The 17,210-nt window shown below is 37.1% G+C and overlaps 1 protein-coding gene across 1 annotated transcript in view; it reads left to right on the forward strand.

Annotated features, from left to right (window-relative positions):
• Nucleotides 1-15,759, forward strand: part of TOPAZ1 (testis and ovary specific PAZ domain containing 1) — a 42,576-nt gene extending 26,817 nt beyond the window's left edge. Inside the window, exons 11-20 of the mRNA XM_040593304.1 lie at nt 137-229; nt 515-630; nt 2,124-2,190; nt 3,176-3,350; nt 4,906-5,006; nt 7,211-7,376; nt 8,234-8,398; nt 9,476-9,679; nt 10,745-10,928; nt 12,231-15,759. Coding sequence (XP_040449238.1) covers nt 137-229; nt 515-630; nt 2,124-2,190; nt 3,176-3,350; nt 4,906-5,006; nt 7,211-7,376; nt 8,234-8,398; nt 9,476-9,679; nt 10,745-10,928; nt 12,231-12,444 — 1,485 coding nt within the window. The 3' untranslated portion in view covers nt 12,445-15,759. The remainder of the gene's footprint in view (nt 1-136; nt 230-514; nt 631-2,123; nt 2,191-3,175; nt 3,351-4,905; nt 5,007-7,210; nt 7,377-8,233; nt 8,399-9,475; nt 9,680-10,744; nt 10,929-12,230) is intronic.
• The last annotated feature ends 1,451 nt before the right edge of the window (nt 15,760-17,210 follow it).

Consider the following 17,210-nt stretch of genomic DNA (forward strand, 5'->3'; position numbering starts at 1 on the left):
GTAGTAAATTTGGTTTTACTCCGGTACCCAAAGCTTGTGGGGGGAAAGACAATTCAAGAGTTCCCATTATAAAAACTATAAACTTTATAATTGAGTGGAGTTGCAAAACTGATTGTGCTTTTTTTGTCTGAATTAGCCAGCTGTAGAGGTTCTTCTGAAAGCTTTTGATCATGTGGCAGCTTTGAATATAAGAGATGCTGTGCCTACATTAATTAGCACCTTTCATAAGGTATGAGTTTGATTGTACTACTGCTACTCATTGAAATTTCTGAAATACCTTGCATGGTTTAAAACTCAAATGTATCACTTTAATATTATTTCAGTACTATTTTTTAGAAGTTATATTGTGACTAGCTGAATTTGTGGTACAGGTTTCCATTTACCCCTTAGTTTATGACTGAGATGCACTGTGATGTGTTTTTCCCACTGTTGTTTGCCACTTGCCTCTGGGAATAGGCAAGTGATCACAATTTTTTTGTATGCTTACTTTTCTTCCCCCTGTTTGATATTGCAGCTCATTGGTGCTGGTATGATCCTTGAGTTTCACCATTTTGATTATATTATTAAGTGCCTTCACCAACTGCGAGTTTCCAGTCAGGAAATAGATACTGTTTTGAACATAAAATCCAGGTACGTATTTAAGGAGCTATTTTATGCTTACCTGTCCAGTTCCTTCCTCAGGTTCTATTTTTATAAATTCATGTAAAAAACTTTAAAAAGCAATTAGAAAATGCAAATGTAGTTATTTGGATGAAAATAGTGTCATGCCATGCCTAATTGTATTTTTTAAGAGCTGTCAATCTACTGTGCTTCAAAGATCAAGGATTATTAAGTCAAAATGTAGGCTCTGACCACAGTTATGATTTTTTTTCCCGTATTGATCATCATTGTACCATCTGTTCCCAGCTGCACTACAAGTTTATGTAACTGTAGTCAAATTAGAAACATCATGGTTTACTATATCATTTATGCCTGCATAAGCAAACAGTACTTCTGCACTAAACAACTGTTCTAGCCAAAAAGAGGATTAGTTATAAGCTGAAGTAGTTTTCTGCTTTCATTTACTGTGCAACTACATAAACACTTGTGCCAACACACCCAGGGAGGAAGGTCATTTTTTTAAGTACTGCTGGATTATACTGGGCAAAATGGGAACTCACAGCCCAGGTCTGTTCCAAAACTGTTGATGTCTCCCCATCACTTGCACAAGATTGTGATCCCCATTTTTTTAATCTGCATCATACATGTACACATAAATTGAGAAACTAAATTTGCAATTCATAAGGCAGCCTTTGATTCTTAGAGGAAACCAAATTTGCAGCATCTACTGTGTGAAAACAAGCCATCAGTGTTTCAAGTGAAAGCACTGTAGAAATTATTTCCTGCTTTTTATACTTTTCCCATAGAGTACCTTTCAGCCATGGATCTCAGTGTTTTACCAGTGCAACTTACCACACATGTTGGAGGTAATTTTTATGACTTTTCAGATCAGGAATCTCATTCACAAAGTAATGACCCCTTCCAGGTTGCCTCAGTATGTATGTTTTCAGTACAAACTGAGAAACAGTCTGTATCTATGAAGACTGAGCAGCTGTGCTGCTTCAACTACATGTATTAGCTCATTCATGTGTAGGTTATGTGTCTCTACATGATAGCATCATACTGGGTAGATGTATCCATTGTTTCAGTGGCAGCATCAGAATAAAATATTATGCTCCTAGGTAGGTATTTGAAGCTGAATAGAACTTTCTTTCATGTAATTAACTTTTTTTATTTACTTCTATGTCAGAAATATATACAATACAGTTTTGCATTTACTTAATGGATTGCAAGTCTTACTCATACCTTTCCAGTTACTTTTCTACTAAAACAAGGGAATATTTTCTGTGAAAATAGCTCTGCTTAGTTATTTGCTTAATACATGCACTGGCTTCCCTTGACATGACTGTAAATGCCTGTTTTCAGCGTCCAGGTTGCATAGCGTGTACTAAATAGGATTAAAAATCACATCAACTTTTAGTTCAGATATGATAATTTGTTGATTGCCTTCTGCTAGTGCATAGTTTAGTTCAGTAGGATGGGTTAAAAGGTTAAAATGAAGTAATATTTTTTTCTTCTGAAAGATTTCAGGAAAGACATTTTGAAAAGAACTGGCTTTTTGACTTCAGCTTGGCGGTGGCTGAAATTCAGGTACAGTGTGCACATTCTTCAAGCCTGCTGGAATACATAAACCATGACTTCTTTTAAACCTACAAGAAACAGCAAATTTTACATAATGTAAAATTAGTGGGCTTTATTATTAAGTATATTGAGATTATGATAAAATATTTTAATGCAAAGCTGTGTTTGGGAAGGATTAATGTGCAGGGGAAAACTGTCTGGCTTTTCTGTGATGTCTATTTTAATTTACATACCTGCAGTTTTTATCTTGGTTTTGCATCTAATTCAAAGGTTTTATAACTTTCAGCAGTTTTTTCTCATGTCTTACATTTGTTGTGCTTGTAATTGGTAGTGGTACATCATTCCTCACCAAAAAATTATTTAATATATTATCTAGCAGATAGGATTCCTATCTGGTATAAAAAAGCACAATTGTAAAAGGCTGTAATTGGCAACACTAAGCAGGTATTTTAAAGAATAAGAAAATAACATTAAATATTCTTAATAATCAGACACTTTAATCTTTCATATTCAAGGGCAGATTACTTATTATGCAACATTATTGTATAGTTTACATATTATCACATTTACTGTACAGAATCTGAGACCACAATTTAAGAAGGGAAGAACCTGGACTGTTTTTTTTCCTCCTTTAACACCTAAGTCACCAAGTGATCTGGCAAGCCAGAGACTAATGCATATAAAAAGTAAAATACTGAATGAATGCCAGTTCTTGAATAGGATGAATAATTTATGAGTTTCCCCAGATGGGGTCATGACATAAAGGGAAAAAGGATTTTAATTTCTTGGGGGGGAAAAAAGTGATTAGCAGTCCATGCAAGTTAGACAATGTGTAACTGTGCCGTATTGAACATGGAGGTTCTGGCAGTAGCATTTCATCTGCATCTTTTTTCTGCTTTAAGGCTGTTGCAGGTGTATCTCAGATTTCAGTGTATTTTCTGTTTGGTGTTCCGTACGTAGGTTCGCTTGTATTTACCCCTGGCTTTCTTTGCAGCATTGCAATGAAAAAAGTGACTGGAACAAGCTGGGAGCTTTATACGTTAATGCAAGAACTGGATGTGAACATTCAGATGATCTTCAGAAACTGTCTTTATATATTGCTGAAATACTGACCAGAGATTCTGAGACAGACAGACCAGGAGTTCCTTTTTGTGATTTTGCTGATGCAGGTAAAATTACAGAAGCAAGAATTGCTTGTTGTTCGTCCCTATTCTTTGTAGAGTTTTTAAAAGAGGTCAAAAACTTAAGTTCGTATACTGTTTTCTGAATATTGGTTAATTTTATATGTTACAATATTCAGGATTTCTTGAAGTGCAAATACAATCAGGTAAAATGCTCAGTAGAAGCCATTTTTTAGTAGAAATAAAATCCAGTGCTTACACTTAAAAGTCAAAGTTCTGAAGGAAGAACACTTGAGCTTTGTGAAATCAAGAATCAAAACCAAAGTAGGGGATCGTTTAATAAGAATGTTCTGTGCTCAGGACAAAGGCAAATATATTTAAGTATTGTCCTGTGAAATTTTACACTCTAAATAGCAGAACAGAGCTGTAGATCCAGCTCTCTATATATATTTGTATATTTCAAAACACATTGAACAGGGTTACATCATGTATATAATTTGTACCTTTTTTTAAAATAGTAATCAGGATTTCCAGAATTATTTCATTCTCTATAGAACCAAGAATTTCTGCAAGGCCTGGGTCCACAAAACACCATCTAGATTTTTAATAGTTCTAGCAGCCTTTCTTACCCCTTTCCTCCCTATAGCCACTTAATTTACATGTCTGTATCATTCTTCCTAATAAGTTTGCAGAAAACTGAGGCTCACTGAAGTGTCAGTGTAGTATTAAAGTGTTCTATAATGGATGACTCATATCTTTTTTCAACCTGTAGTAAGTACTAACATAATTAAGATTTATTCCAGATACTTGACATGATCTTTCTGACCAGACTTTCATATTATAAAGCAGCTATCACAGCAGCCAGTTGTGTCACAAACAGAGATTTTGGTGGGGCTTGGAACTTTGTCTTCCCTAGAGCAGTGGTCTCCAAACTGATAGGCACCTCTAATAGTAAAAAATTTTTGAGCACTCACCCCCAGTTTATTTATTTAGTTATTTATAAATTATATACATGTACTACTGCATTAATATATTAAGTACATTACAAAAAATACACAAAAATAGAAATTTAAAAGATGAGATAAAGATGGAATAAGCAGTACTTTAAAAAATACTTTATTTATCTATATTTATTTTTTAATGATACAAAAAATGTTTTATTCTCACACCTGAATGGATTGTTGTGCTCACACTCCACTTTGGAGACCACTACTCTAGAATACCAACAGTGCTTCCAAAGTGGTCATATAATATGGTTGGAAAAACTTGTAATTACTCAGTTCTGTAATTGCCAACATTTCTCCATGGTGCTAGAAAACACAAAGCTTCTTTACAAGTAATGGTGTTACTAAATTATGCCATTATATGTCCAAGGATCTGTCCAGTGTCCAATGAATTAGACTGCTGTGAAATAGTGCCTGAATAAACTGTAGTTATTTACCCTGCTTCTGGTATTACGACTTAGGAAGTTACTACTTCTAATGGCAAATACTTCAGAAAGTGTATTTAGTATTTTCACAATGACCATGTCTTTCAAGTGTGTAATTTCTTTAAAATTGCATTTACTTGTAAAATTAAAAAAAAATTGTTTTTTTCTTTCCAGTAATAAAAAAATCACAACATAATGAAGCAGACAGAGTTTTCATTGGAAGGACTGGGATAAGTGTAATGTATTCTTATCACAGGGCACTGCAGTGGATAAAGGTATACTGGACTATAGGAACCTGACTGAAAGAAAAAGAATGAGTCATTTCTTTTCTAGATGTTAAACTGTGTTTCTCTAATTGAATGGCTGGATGTGCCACCAGCCTCCCCACCATTTTAGTATTTCTTAATTGTCCAGCTGGATTGAAACATTTATTATGCCTTTCTGAGCAGTAGTCTTCTATGAAGCCCATAACTTTGTCTTGCAACCTATCGTTCAGATTCAGCTTTTGACTTTTCTGAGCTAAGGATAAATCTGGATTAGACAGGTCTTCCTGAGATTCTGGGGTGAGGTGCTGATGTCATTGTTTCCCAGAAATGTCACTTTCTTCCATATGGCAATATGGCTATATTCTGAGACCTCCCAACACAAGAAATATTTAGAGAAGCTTGAGTGGGACCTTCCCTGCACTGATGCTTCTGAATCTGACCTTAAATGGAATTGATAAGGCTGGAAAGAAAGAAGAGACATAACAAGGCTGCTGCTCAGTTGGTGAACTGCTCATTCCTCAGAATGTCACTAGAAGTGCTTTTCTTCCGGTGCATCTAAGTTCTGTGGATCTTGCAAAGACTCAGATCTCATAAAGAAATACCCTTTACAGTCCTTTCTTTGCTGCCAAATATTAAAAAGGACTTTTGTATACAAGTATTACAGGGTTAAGAGACCAGACCTTTCACTGGATGTTTTATACTCTGTAGACCTCATGCAGTATTGGTCATAAGTTCATTGTGGCAAGATCCGTTTCACTGTTATCCTGGAAGGAAGCAGCATATACCAAGTTGGATCTCTCATACAATGCAACATGACCAGTGACAACATAAGAAATAATATAAACCACCATGATTTTGGAGTGTACTTTGGTCAGTGATCATCTGAGCTTACCGTGTGTCAATGGGCCTGATCCTTACAACTAATAATTGTGCTGTACTGGGATGTTCCTCATCCCATCCAGAATGATTTCCAGCATGTATTTTTATGAACAAAAGCAAGCACTCTCCTTGTCCCCTTTTGTCTCTTGGAGGTTTTTTTTTGTGAATTGAGTTTCTACCCTTTCTAGTTTGCATCAGAGGATTAAAATATCTTATATACTGTGGTCTCTTAAGGGATGACCTTCAGGAATTCTGTTACATAAAACCTCTGTGCACTGCTCATCCAATTTCCAGGGTCAACCCAAGTTCCAGGAGGTATTTGATAGAGGTGCTTCATCTAAAGGCAGTACACCCGTTCTGATGAATCATTTCTCCTAAATCTCCCTTTTCCTCTGCCTCTACAACCCTTGTTCTGCGGCCACAATGAATGCGCACACATGACCACAATTTTTGATAAGCCACCTCCTCGTTGATACACCCACTAAGCAAGAGCTGAAAAATGTTTGGAGTTGCATTCGTGTTGCTTGACCAGCAAGGTGCAGCTAGACAGAGCAAGTGCTGCATCCTGCCTGTCCTTGCCTTACTGGGGACATTAATTTGATATCCCACCTTGACTTGGATCATCATCTTTTTCTTGATTGGTCAAATCTTAGTTATCCTTGAGACTGCTACCTTTCTTCCATCTTTGACTGAAAAGGCCATCCAAGGAGTTGTTAAGAGGAAGCTTCTGGAGAAAACCAGTGTAAATATCAACCTGCAATATGATGATCAAGTTGTTGGTGGTTATACTGTTGGCCAGATAGAAGCAGCTTTTACTAGCTTAATTGTCCATCTGAGTACAACTATCAGTGTTCTTTTTGGCATATGCTGGAGTAATTACTTCAGTTTAACAATTATGCCTCTGCTGCAAAATGAAAACTCTCAGTATGAATTTTTTAGAATTTTTTAGGTTGTGTAGTCCTGAATGTAATCAAAAGTGAAAATATTAATATACTGAAGTAAGCAAATACAAATTAATTCCAAAGTATATTAAGAATACTCTGTAAGAACATTATATAGTAGAAATAATGTTATGGGGAATAGTGTGCTGGGAACTGTTCAACAGTAGGTTCGTGGGGCGGGTTTGCCTACACAGTCAAAAAAACTTACTATTCATTAGAAATTTTAAAATACCATTTTTTTCCCCAGCTCAGTTTGGATAACTAAATTGATGCCTATAAATCTGTATCACTGAATTACATCTGCTGTATTTTGTGCAAATACGCTCTGTGTTCGCTGGTATCGTTGCTTTCTCTGACCCTTCCCCTTCCTTTCTCTTCTCCCTCTTATACTAGGGAAGGAAGGTTTTGGATAAGTTGCATGAGTTGCAGATACCTTTTACACTCTTGAAAGGACTTACAGGTGCAGGGGGGTTAGCATCAAGATGTCAAATTGTTAATAAAGCTGCAGAAATTTTTCTTGAAACTGGAAGTTTGGATGGAGCAACATGGGTTTTGAGAGGTAAGCTCATCTTATAAAAAAAAATAATTTTGACTTAAATTTGAACAGTCCCCTTCTATGACAGATTTCAGATGAAAGTTACAAGTTGGTCTGTGTTGTTAATAATACTGGGTCAACAAAACCAAAGTGATCCATCTTACTGGTTAGTATTCTTGATATGTATAAGAAATATTATGATCAATACCCATTTTTTTTCAGAAAAATTTTCACAATAGTCTGCTATGAACACCGTTCTACTCAAAAGCCTACCATAATAAGGGAGGGGTGTAGCTGGGAAAGTGACCCTACCCCATGTAGATTTCCTTTGAGCCAGGTGACATTCAGTGTCAAAATTTTCAGTCTTGAGTCAGTGTAGTGTTTCTTTCTTCTCACAGTATTGCCATTTAGTAAAACAGCTTTAGAATGATACCGTATTTCCGCAATTAAGTCACACGTAATTACTGGCTTTTTGGAATTCTGAGATGCTGAAAAGAGAAGAAACTCAGAAGTATAAACAAGACTAGAAGGTGTTCTATAAAGTAATATGGAGGGTCTAAAATTTGCTATTCAGTTTTATATATGTACATAGATATATACATGTTTATATACCCACATATATATGCCACTGACAGTCTGTTTTACTACCATGATACCATGATACTTAGTAAAAGAGGTTAAATACAATATAAAGGTTCAGTGAATCCATCTGAGAAGTACTGGTGATAAGGAACGAATTATAAATAACTAGAACTGCATTTTTTGTGAAATTCTGAAACTTGTTTTCTGCTGTGGTTTACAGCGTATTCTTAATGGTCAAAAGTTTTGGCATCCAGTAGTTTCGGTTCACAGAAATAATACTGCACTGTTGTTTGCTGCAGAGTCAGAGTGGACCACAAATGCACCATTGTGGCCCTGTGATAGAATCGACATCCTCAGTCGACATAATCTGTTATGTACACTAGTGCAGAAGTATTTGAGGAAGAGTTTATACAGGCAAGCGTTTGAAGCTCTGCAGAACTTACCAGGTTTTCAAAATAATTTTGGTAAGTAAAGAAAAAGGTACTGCATTAAGAGCTAAAAATTTAACAGATTATTCTGTACTGTTCTTTTTGCTTGTTTTCTCGCTAAAATTTGTTGAAATAAGATCATTTTTTACAAGCCCATTATTTATTTCCAAAAAGTGTAGTGTCAGTTAAACCAGGTATTGTGCTCTGCACTCATGCCACACATGTGTATGCACACATGCACATACATGCACACACACAGTTAATACACCTGTCCTCTTTTTCCAGTTGTCTTAGTTACACAGGACAAGCGGAAAGACTCACTAAATTGTTAAGGATCATACACAGTCTATACAATAAGATAAAATAGGGATATCATTGGGGCAATTCATTCTATCTTAACTTCAGATAAATGCATTGGGTTTTTTATATAACTGAGCCAACTAACCTAGGCATCTTTTACATACCATATTAAGAACTGAGTGCTCTTTTGGGCTCAATTTATCTGACAAATTTTGGATGTGTACTTCAAGACGAGATGCATAGTCACGTAGGCTCCACTGAGGAAGCCTCAGCTGATTCCTGCGTGAAGGTCTCAGTCCTGTTGCCAGTGTGTGCTTTTAGGTATGTTAGGAGAGCTTAGTTGGAGACCACCTGCTTAAGAGAATCATTTCTTGTCATGTGAGTCATGAGGTGGATAGAGGGCTGCTCAGTCTTGCTGAGAAAGGGACAGTTGAGAGAAAGTGGACAGTTTGGAATAAGAGTAGAAGCAGAACTTGAAGCACTAAGGTGGTTTTTCTTGGTGGAAACTGTAAAGTCTGAGAGATGAGGTGAAGATTCTATTTATAGGCTTGGGCAAGCGATATATGTTTTTATCTAATCCTATTGGTTTGGGCAGCAAATTATTACTTGGTCCTTAACATTTCTCTTTTATGATGTGAATTAACTAACTGTATGAAAAGATTTACAATGAATAAAGCATTATCACAACTTAACCTTGTTCCATTTTGCTGACAGAAGCAAGAGTCCTGATTTAGGTACTGACTGAGAAGCGATTCTTCAGTTAGATTTGCATTTGACTTAATTCAGTAGTTAATATTCTTCATTTCATTTCAGATACTGTAGATGTTTCTCAGTATAGCTGCCTTTTTAATGAGCTGATAAATGCCTGTTTTGAGAGCAAGAACCTTGGGGTCTCGTCTTCTGCAGTAGATTTCATGCTTTCAAAAAACATAGCTATTGATTTATTTTTGCTTAGAGGATTAATCACAGCTTTGGGAAGAAGTTCTTTGTGGTCTAAAGCTAGGACCTATTACAAAAGTAAGTTGCATCTTGAAACAATATCCTTCCCTTATGTTCTTTGGATAACACATGCTTGTAACAGCTCAGTATGTTGAGAATAAATGTGTAAGAGTATACTTTGTAAGAAGAAAACATTGCTTTCGGTGTCACTATTGGGAATTTATTTATAACCAAAATGTTTATTGTGAAATACAAATTGGTACATACTACCAGGCATGAAATAAACATAATTCTGATAAAACTAATTTACATTCAGTTTCAGAATCTCAAAAATGTGAACCCTGAAATTACTAAAAAGCGCATCATCTTTGCTTTTTCATCGAGGCAAATTAAATTTCTTTGTACTTCTCTTTAGAGCTGTGGTGGTAAAATTACTAATATTTAAGATTTGAGAGGTCTGGCTAAGAAGTTTATCCCAACTAAAAGAAAATCCCTTCCAGCTAAAAGCTAACTGTCTGTGATTGTTTTCATCTCAACACTTCTGAGCTAAGATAATACGGGGTGTGCCACTCTGATACAATCCACCAAAAGCTATCTGTCCATACAGTCCCATTATTTACTCTTCAATTCTGTCTTGAATTGTGGTGGTTAGCAAGCTGCTTGAGGAGTCTGTCCCTCCCAGGGTGGATACTTGGCTTTGTTAACATTGAAATGATTGGTTTTTGCCTCCTTTACCACCCCCGCCCCCCTCTTTACCACCACCACCCCCCCTTTGCCCCTGCAGCCCCTTTGCCCTCTTCAAATGTCCTCTCACTGTCATCATGGTTAATAAAGCTTCTGTCTGATCTGTCCTAAATTGTACTTGTGGTTATTACGCACTTGGAGTCCCCAGATTTCTGACAGAGCTTTTTAATCATCACTGATAGTATTCATTGATGAAAAATAACATTTTAGAACAGTGAATATTATGAGTGAATACTATTTGCTGTGTTCTCAAATCAGGCCATTTCACAGGTGAAATAGTAAATTCCATTATGATTTTGGGGTGCTTTTTTTCAACATTCTTTGTCACATACCAAAGGAAACAGATCTGTGTTCAGTATTGGTAATCCTAATTCCTTACGTTTCTGCATTTACTCTCAGGTGCTTTATCATTGGGTTGCTATCCACCACTGCAGGGAAGTTTATGGAACAAACTTTTGATTATTCCGTCTTACTTGTCTGAGGTTGAGATGCTGTTGGCCATTGAAATATTTCTTGTTTCGAATGCTAGTGATATTCAAAGTCCAGTGGCTACTAGTCAGACTCTTCAGATAATACTGAAAAGGTTTGTTGTCAGATATGTACTATTTTGATTGTATTTATCTGTGTGATCATGTAATTAATAAGAGATCTTGTTTTCCATTGGCTGGGAAAAAGAATGCTTGGGTTTAAAACTAGTTTTTAATCCTTATTTCTAAAGTGGTTATAGAACAGTAGATGTTTGGCGGGTTATTATTTTATTATTTTTAAATATGTATGGCAGAAAAGTAATTGCTCCAGAGTGATACTGGCCTATGTTCCCTAACTGAATGCATCTACTGCACTGTGTGTACTGTATTTTCAAAACCAGGATAGCTTGATATCTTGGTATATAAATTCTTGTGTTCTGGTTTAAGCAGTGGGGTAGAAGAACACAGTCAAAATTTATTACTCCTTTCAAAAAGCAACTCAAACGTTTCTTAGCTTTTTTTTTTTCTTTTTTTGAAACAGCATGAAGCCATTTTACTTGATTTGCTTTATAGGGCATGTCACTGTTTGTTCATTTTTTCCCCTTTCTGTGAGACTTAATACCTTCAGATAAAAATGTGTTGGGTTTTTTTTTCCGTTTTGTCCATAAGCCACCAACCACTGTCACTACATTATGCCTGTAATTTATTTTTCAAGACTCTGTTTGCTCTGAGATTGACTGGTTCGGCATCAAAAAAGTAAAACTGCATAGAAAAGCTGTATTTGTTAAGAAGGATGAACAGTGGCATCTCAAACTTGAGAACTTGGTCTTCCTTCCCCTCTACCCTTCCCAAGGAATGCATCTCTTAAATTTGTACTTTTGATAAATGAGAAGTTTTTTATATCTTGTTTTTGTGTGTATGCTCTTGTACCTCTGCTTGTTTGCTTAAAAAATAAGTTCTGCTTTTGCAAAAACATAGGCATGTCACTTAGGCACATCCTTATTCCAAAAGTGATTACATGCCAAAGATGAGTAATCCTTTTGATTCAAGCATGTACATGAATTCTTGCTATATCCAGTCCATAAAACTGTGTACATTCCTTTATTTAATTTCCCAGCCGAGTTAAATATTTCATCATTAAACTTGCTGTGAATATTGCAGACCTACTTGGCACGGGCATTAGATCCTATTACTTTTCATCACCTTAAAATATATTAAAAATACACTTTTTCTTAACTTTGATTCTACAGAGTAATCAGCTAAAATTTGTCTAGAAATTAACATAATCTGTTATAAGTGAAGTGAACACAAGGCATTATTTTAATGTTTTGCAGTCTTGTTGCCAGTATAAAGCATCAGGCAAGTGACACAAGGCCTGTATGGTGCCTAATTTTGTATTTGTGAAAATTCACTTACAGATGTGAAGATCAGACAGTTCAGAATAACAGTGACTATCAAAAGGCAGTGGAGAGACTAATCCTGGCTGCTCGTATATCTGATCCGAAGCTTTTTCTTAAGTATATGACAATGAATGTTAATATGGAAGAAGTTTACAGCTTGGAGCTTACATCTGCTTTAAAGTGGCTTCAGGAGAATATGAAATGGGCTAGGAACGTCTGGCTGTTTCAGTAGTCATTAAATAGTCAAGACTTCTGGGGTTTAGTGGTTAAAGCAATTGTTGTTGAAAATAATATGATAATAAAGGCAGTTCCCATTGTGTTCAGACTTGCCTTCCTGATTTACAGCAAGGCTTCAAACTCAAGTTGTGTTTTTAAATACTTACATTGATGGTAGTAGCACAAAAAGACTGATTTTTTTTCCCTAACTGTATAGATTGTCAGACTGACTTAGATGTTTTGTGACAGCATGATTAGAAAATGAAGAAGCTGCAGCCTCAGAACCTACATTCTCCCTTCTTATGGAGAATCTAGTACCAACTGTTGCTCTTTTCCTAGCAGTTGATGGTATGTAAGTGCACTGATTGCATATATCTGCTGTTCTTGTGAAACATTTTCCACATTGCTTCATAGTCTGTAGAAGTAATATGTTTCCTTTTGTCTTCCTCACAGTATCTTGTGAGGATATTGTCCTATCTGTATGCCCCTCAGCTCTTAATTTCTTTACTCCAAAAACCCAATAGAAAGCACTGAGAATAAAAATAACTTCGGAACTGCTTGAGACATGCCTGACTTAAGGATATCTTCCTTCACAGAACTGAGAGAGTCTACACAAGTTGCTCACAGCTGAAGGTTTAGTTGTGTCTTGATGATAATTTGTATATGGCTTCACATTCATATATATGCATGCTTCCACTGAAAAGGAAAACTTGCTTTCTCCCTTGATTGTGGTTTGCCCATTTTTTAGTTTCTGCTGACTGCATGATGAGATGGAGGCTTTAGCAAGCTGGTTCTAGCATTTTGGTTCTTTGGGAATTACTCTTTTTTTTCTTTCTTTCTTTTTTTCCCATCTGCAAATCTTGAATCAGATTCAGAACATTAATTGCTTAAGGCACACTTCATCTACTGATCTGCATCCTGAGCAAGAAGAGCCAAACATTTCATATCAGAAAACTCCTGTGGCAAATCAGTGGGACCTCTCTCAAAGTTGATACGTGCCTGAGCTCCCCACTTCCATAGTGTTCGTTTAGATCTCCAGTACCAACTTACATAAACATGCCAATAATACAGCTCTTTTGGTGCTGCTCTCCATCCCCTTTAGAGCTTTTTCTGCTGACAATTTCTGCTCTATTGAGCATAGAAAGAAGTTCATGGAGTTTTTTAAGGCTGTTCCATCATAAGTGAGATCAAGATGGTGGCATAAGGCCTCAATGTTTGAAAAATCTTCCCTTCCTTTGGGGCAGCATGAGTCTGTTCCCAGTCCCAGCAACATCATTGCAGGTGTCCCTTGCGCTTCTGAATCATGAAGGCCATTGTGATCTTAGCACTGGGTGGTTGTGGAGGGTTTTGGAGGGATACTGGTGTTTTTTTGTTTGGGAGTGTTGTCACTCTAGTCTTGAGATTCATGCCGCTAATCTGCTCTCATTAATCTGATCATCAGTTGTTAGATTCCTGACCCTCTTTGATAGCACTGCTTATCCAGTCTGTCTGGGAGTTACTACTGAAAGAGATAGGATTGTGAATCTGATGACTGCCTAGATCAGTGCCTTCCTCCTGTGCCAGCTGTACAGAAGAATGCAAGGACAGAGGCTCTTATATTTTCACAGGGTATCATTCTTCTGTAGGGATCTCATCTGCTTTCCTTCTAAGAAATGGTAGATTCAATGCTAACAATCAGATGGCATTTCTTTAAAAGCCCTTTACCTCAGAATTTCTCTTGAAGAACAGTTGGCATGAATTCAAACAGACCTAGGGTTCCACCACTTGTCACCAAGATTGTTCTGCCATTTGTAAGGCTATCCACCTGATAAATCCAGTAGCTTCTGCTGCTTTTGTTTCCTAGTAGCTGAAAGAGTAGATAAGAAGTGATCAGGTTTCAGATGAGGAATCTAAACTGATGTTCTTCCAGCCACTCCAGCATTAGTGGCAAGAGCAATTTGGGAAGGTTTCAACAGACTAAAACTGGCAGTGAGAAACTTAAGTCATTTTTGCTAATTACTTTTTGTAAGATCCTTTGTAGCTTAATCTCCCTTGGAATTAGACAGAGGCTATCTGAACCTCAGCTAAATCCCCTATTTCTGTAAGCAGTACCAGATGTGGCTAATACTGTGTCTGAGAGATGCAGAAAGACAAAATTCTCTTAGTACTGTCTATGACTCCAAAGCTTGGGATGTTCTAGAGACAGCATTGTTTTTTCCATTATAAGCAACCTTGAATTGTCACTTAGATTATCCCCAGAAAAAAACCCAAATACTGCTTTTTTTTCAGAGGTTAATCATTGACCTTCCAGCTTAACTTGGAACTGTGTAAAATTTGTGCAATGTTTTGGCTCCATCTCCTGAGTATCATCTTCAGCTGATAGGACGCAATCTCAGCCATGTTTTGTATTAACAAGCAAAGCAAGCTCCCCACATTGTTGCTCAGAAGTTATGTTACAGCTGGTGCAGCTGGTGTTCCTGACAATACAGGGTTTCTCCTATCACCATGATAAACCAGTAGGCAGTTTGAACAACTTTACTGTTAAGTCCTGTGTTTCACATTTTTGTGCTGTCTGGATCCACCTGAAATTCCATAAAAATTTGGTCATTTTGATGTGTAACAAAACACCAGAAAGGTTTCTTGAGCAACATACCCCGTACCATTTTGGTGACAGAAATTCCATGTGCTAAACAGGACAAAACTGCCATGTGGAATGGAAGCGAGCCTGGAAAGATGAAAAAATGTTCCAAAGAATAAAGTTAAATACAACAGAGGCAATGCAGTTCTGCAGAGCCAGCCACTCAACAGACAATATCCGTATTTTTGCTTTTCCCCAGGTATAAGCTACTGTTTCTTAGTAGCTGAAAGAACTTCTGTGTTAGAGATTAAGCAACTCCTTTGATATATGTAATTTTTCATATGGAAAATAAAATGTGTGTTTATCTGTTTGCAGAGAGAGAGAGAGGTTCCTGTTCTGCACTCAGTAGCTAGGTCTAGACAATGCCATGCTCCTTTAGTATGCTGTTAGATGCATGAGAAGTTCCCTTGGTGAAAATCTTTCTTATCACCGATGACAAGGTACGCTCTTAGAAAGCTTGCTTGTGTTAGGTATGGACAGTTTCTTGTAACTAAAACAGAATAACGTTGTTTGGAAGACTTACCACAGTTTTATTTCAAAGCATTGATAAATTTTGAGAGTTTCTTAACCCACATCAGGGACGGAGGTGAGAAGCTGGAAATAGAAGCTTGATAGTTCTGCAGTGTTTTATAAAGCAATTGGGGGGGATCATTTTGGAGTGGTTGTTACGATGTTAATAAATGTTTTTTATTCTTTATATGAAGTATCAAAATATCTGAGTCAGTATTGTCATTAAATTGTTTAATTCCATTCAGATCCCTGTAATTCATATTCTTGGATATGGAGGAGGATAAGCAAATGGCAAAGTAGAGGTGAAGAGTTTAGCATGTTGTAACTACTACAAGAATCTATAGAGTATGAAATGCTGCATGAGGAGTTCAAGACTGTGTGAAATCAGTCAGTATACAGTTTTTCACCAGGCCGTAGCACATAATGTAGCAAATGCTCATGAATAAATTTGGGCTAAAACTCCCAGCTGTGGATGTGGCCAGCTTCCAGTGTTCAGTACAGACTTGAGCGGAGGCTACAGCTAGGCTTGGGGGCTATGCTTGATTCGCTGAAGAATTCTCATGGATGTTAGCATTTCATATGAGGAGAAATAGTAAAACTAAATGTCCTTGGTGTAGTAATTGAACTTATAATTACCAAGATCTTAATGCCATACTCCTCAGCTTATTAAAATACAGCCACAGTAAGATCAATTACTAGTTTATGTTTCTGGCCTTCAACATTCTCCGTATGCATCTTGCAGTGTTGCAGGTTTGTTTTGAGGTTGGTTTTTTAGTTTGTTTTTGCAAATCCCAGGTCTACATTTTTCAGTCTTAACCCCTCCCGCATTTTCTAAAATGACTGGTATGATGAGTAGTAGCAAAAATTAAATGTTGCCATGATCAGCCTCAGAGCTTCTGTGCCACTGTGGTGAAGGGACTGGAGAAATTGATGCTGCTTTCTGACCACCTGCAGGCCGAGGACCAGAACAGAAACAAAAGCAGCAAGGAGAAAATGACTCGGTTGCCGCATGTAGCAACTTTATTGTGATGCTTAAAATTGTCCTTCTGTTAGGGAACAAGAGGTAGTCAAAATACAAACTTTTTCATTTTGTAGAAACCAGGGACATTTAGTTTTACTATTTCTCCTCATATGAAACGCTAACATCCATGAGATGTGAAATTTATCTGGTATAAAACAATGTTTTCACTCAGAGATGCCTGTGCTGCTCTTGCTGAGCCAGTGGGACAGACCCTGGGAACCGACAGGGCGTGGTGAGACCACATACCAGAGTACTATTCCCATGGAATATTCTGGTGATATTCATAAGCAGCAAGTGTTGAGACCTTCAGCTACAACGTAGGACTTAATTCCTGTGCCTGGGGGGGCGGGGGGGACAGTGGTGCTCTGGCTCCATTTGACATGTCCCCTACGCTGTGGAGCTGGTACCTGGCAGTGTCACCTGCCAATTACCCCTCCCAATTGATTTTATTCCCCACCGACTTCAAAGAAATCCCTGCTGAAATGAACGGCATGCTTTTCCGTTGAATCGATTAAATTTATTTTTCCATTCGCCCAATTACGCAACCAATTTGCTTACCTAACTGACAGCTGCTATCGGGAAGCAGGAAAACGTGCTGCATGTTACGGAAATCATGCAAATCCCCGGAGGGCAG

The sequence above is a fragment of the Falco naumanni genome, chromosome 4 (genome assembly GCF_017639655.2).
Source record: "Falco naumanni isolate bFalNau1 chromosome 4, bFalNau1.pat, whole genome shotgun sequence".
Classification (NCBI taxonomy): Eukaryota; Metazoa; Chordata; class Aves; order Falconiformes; family Falconidae; genus Falco; species Falco naumanni.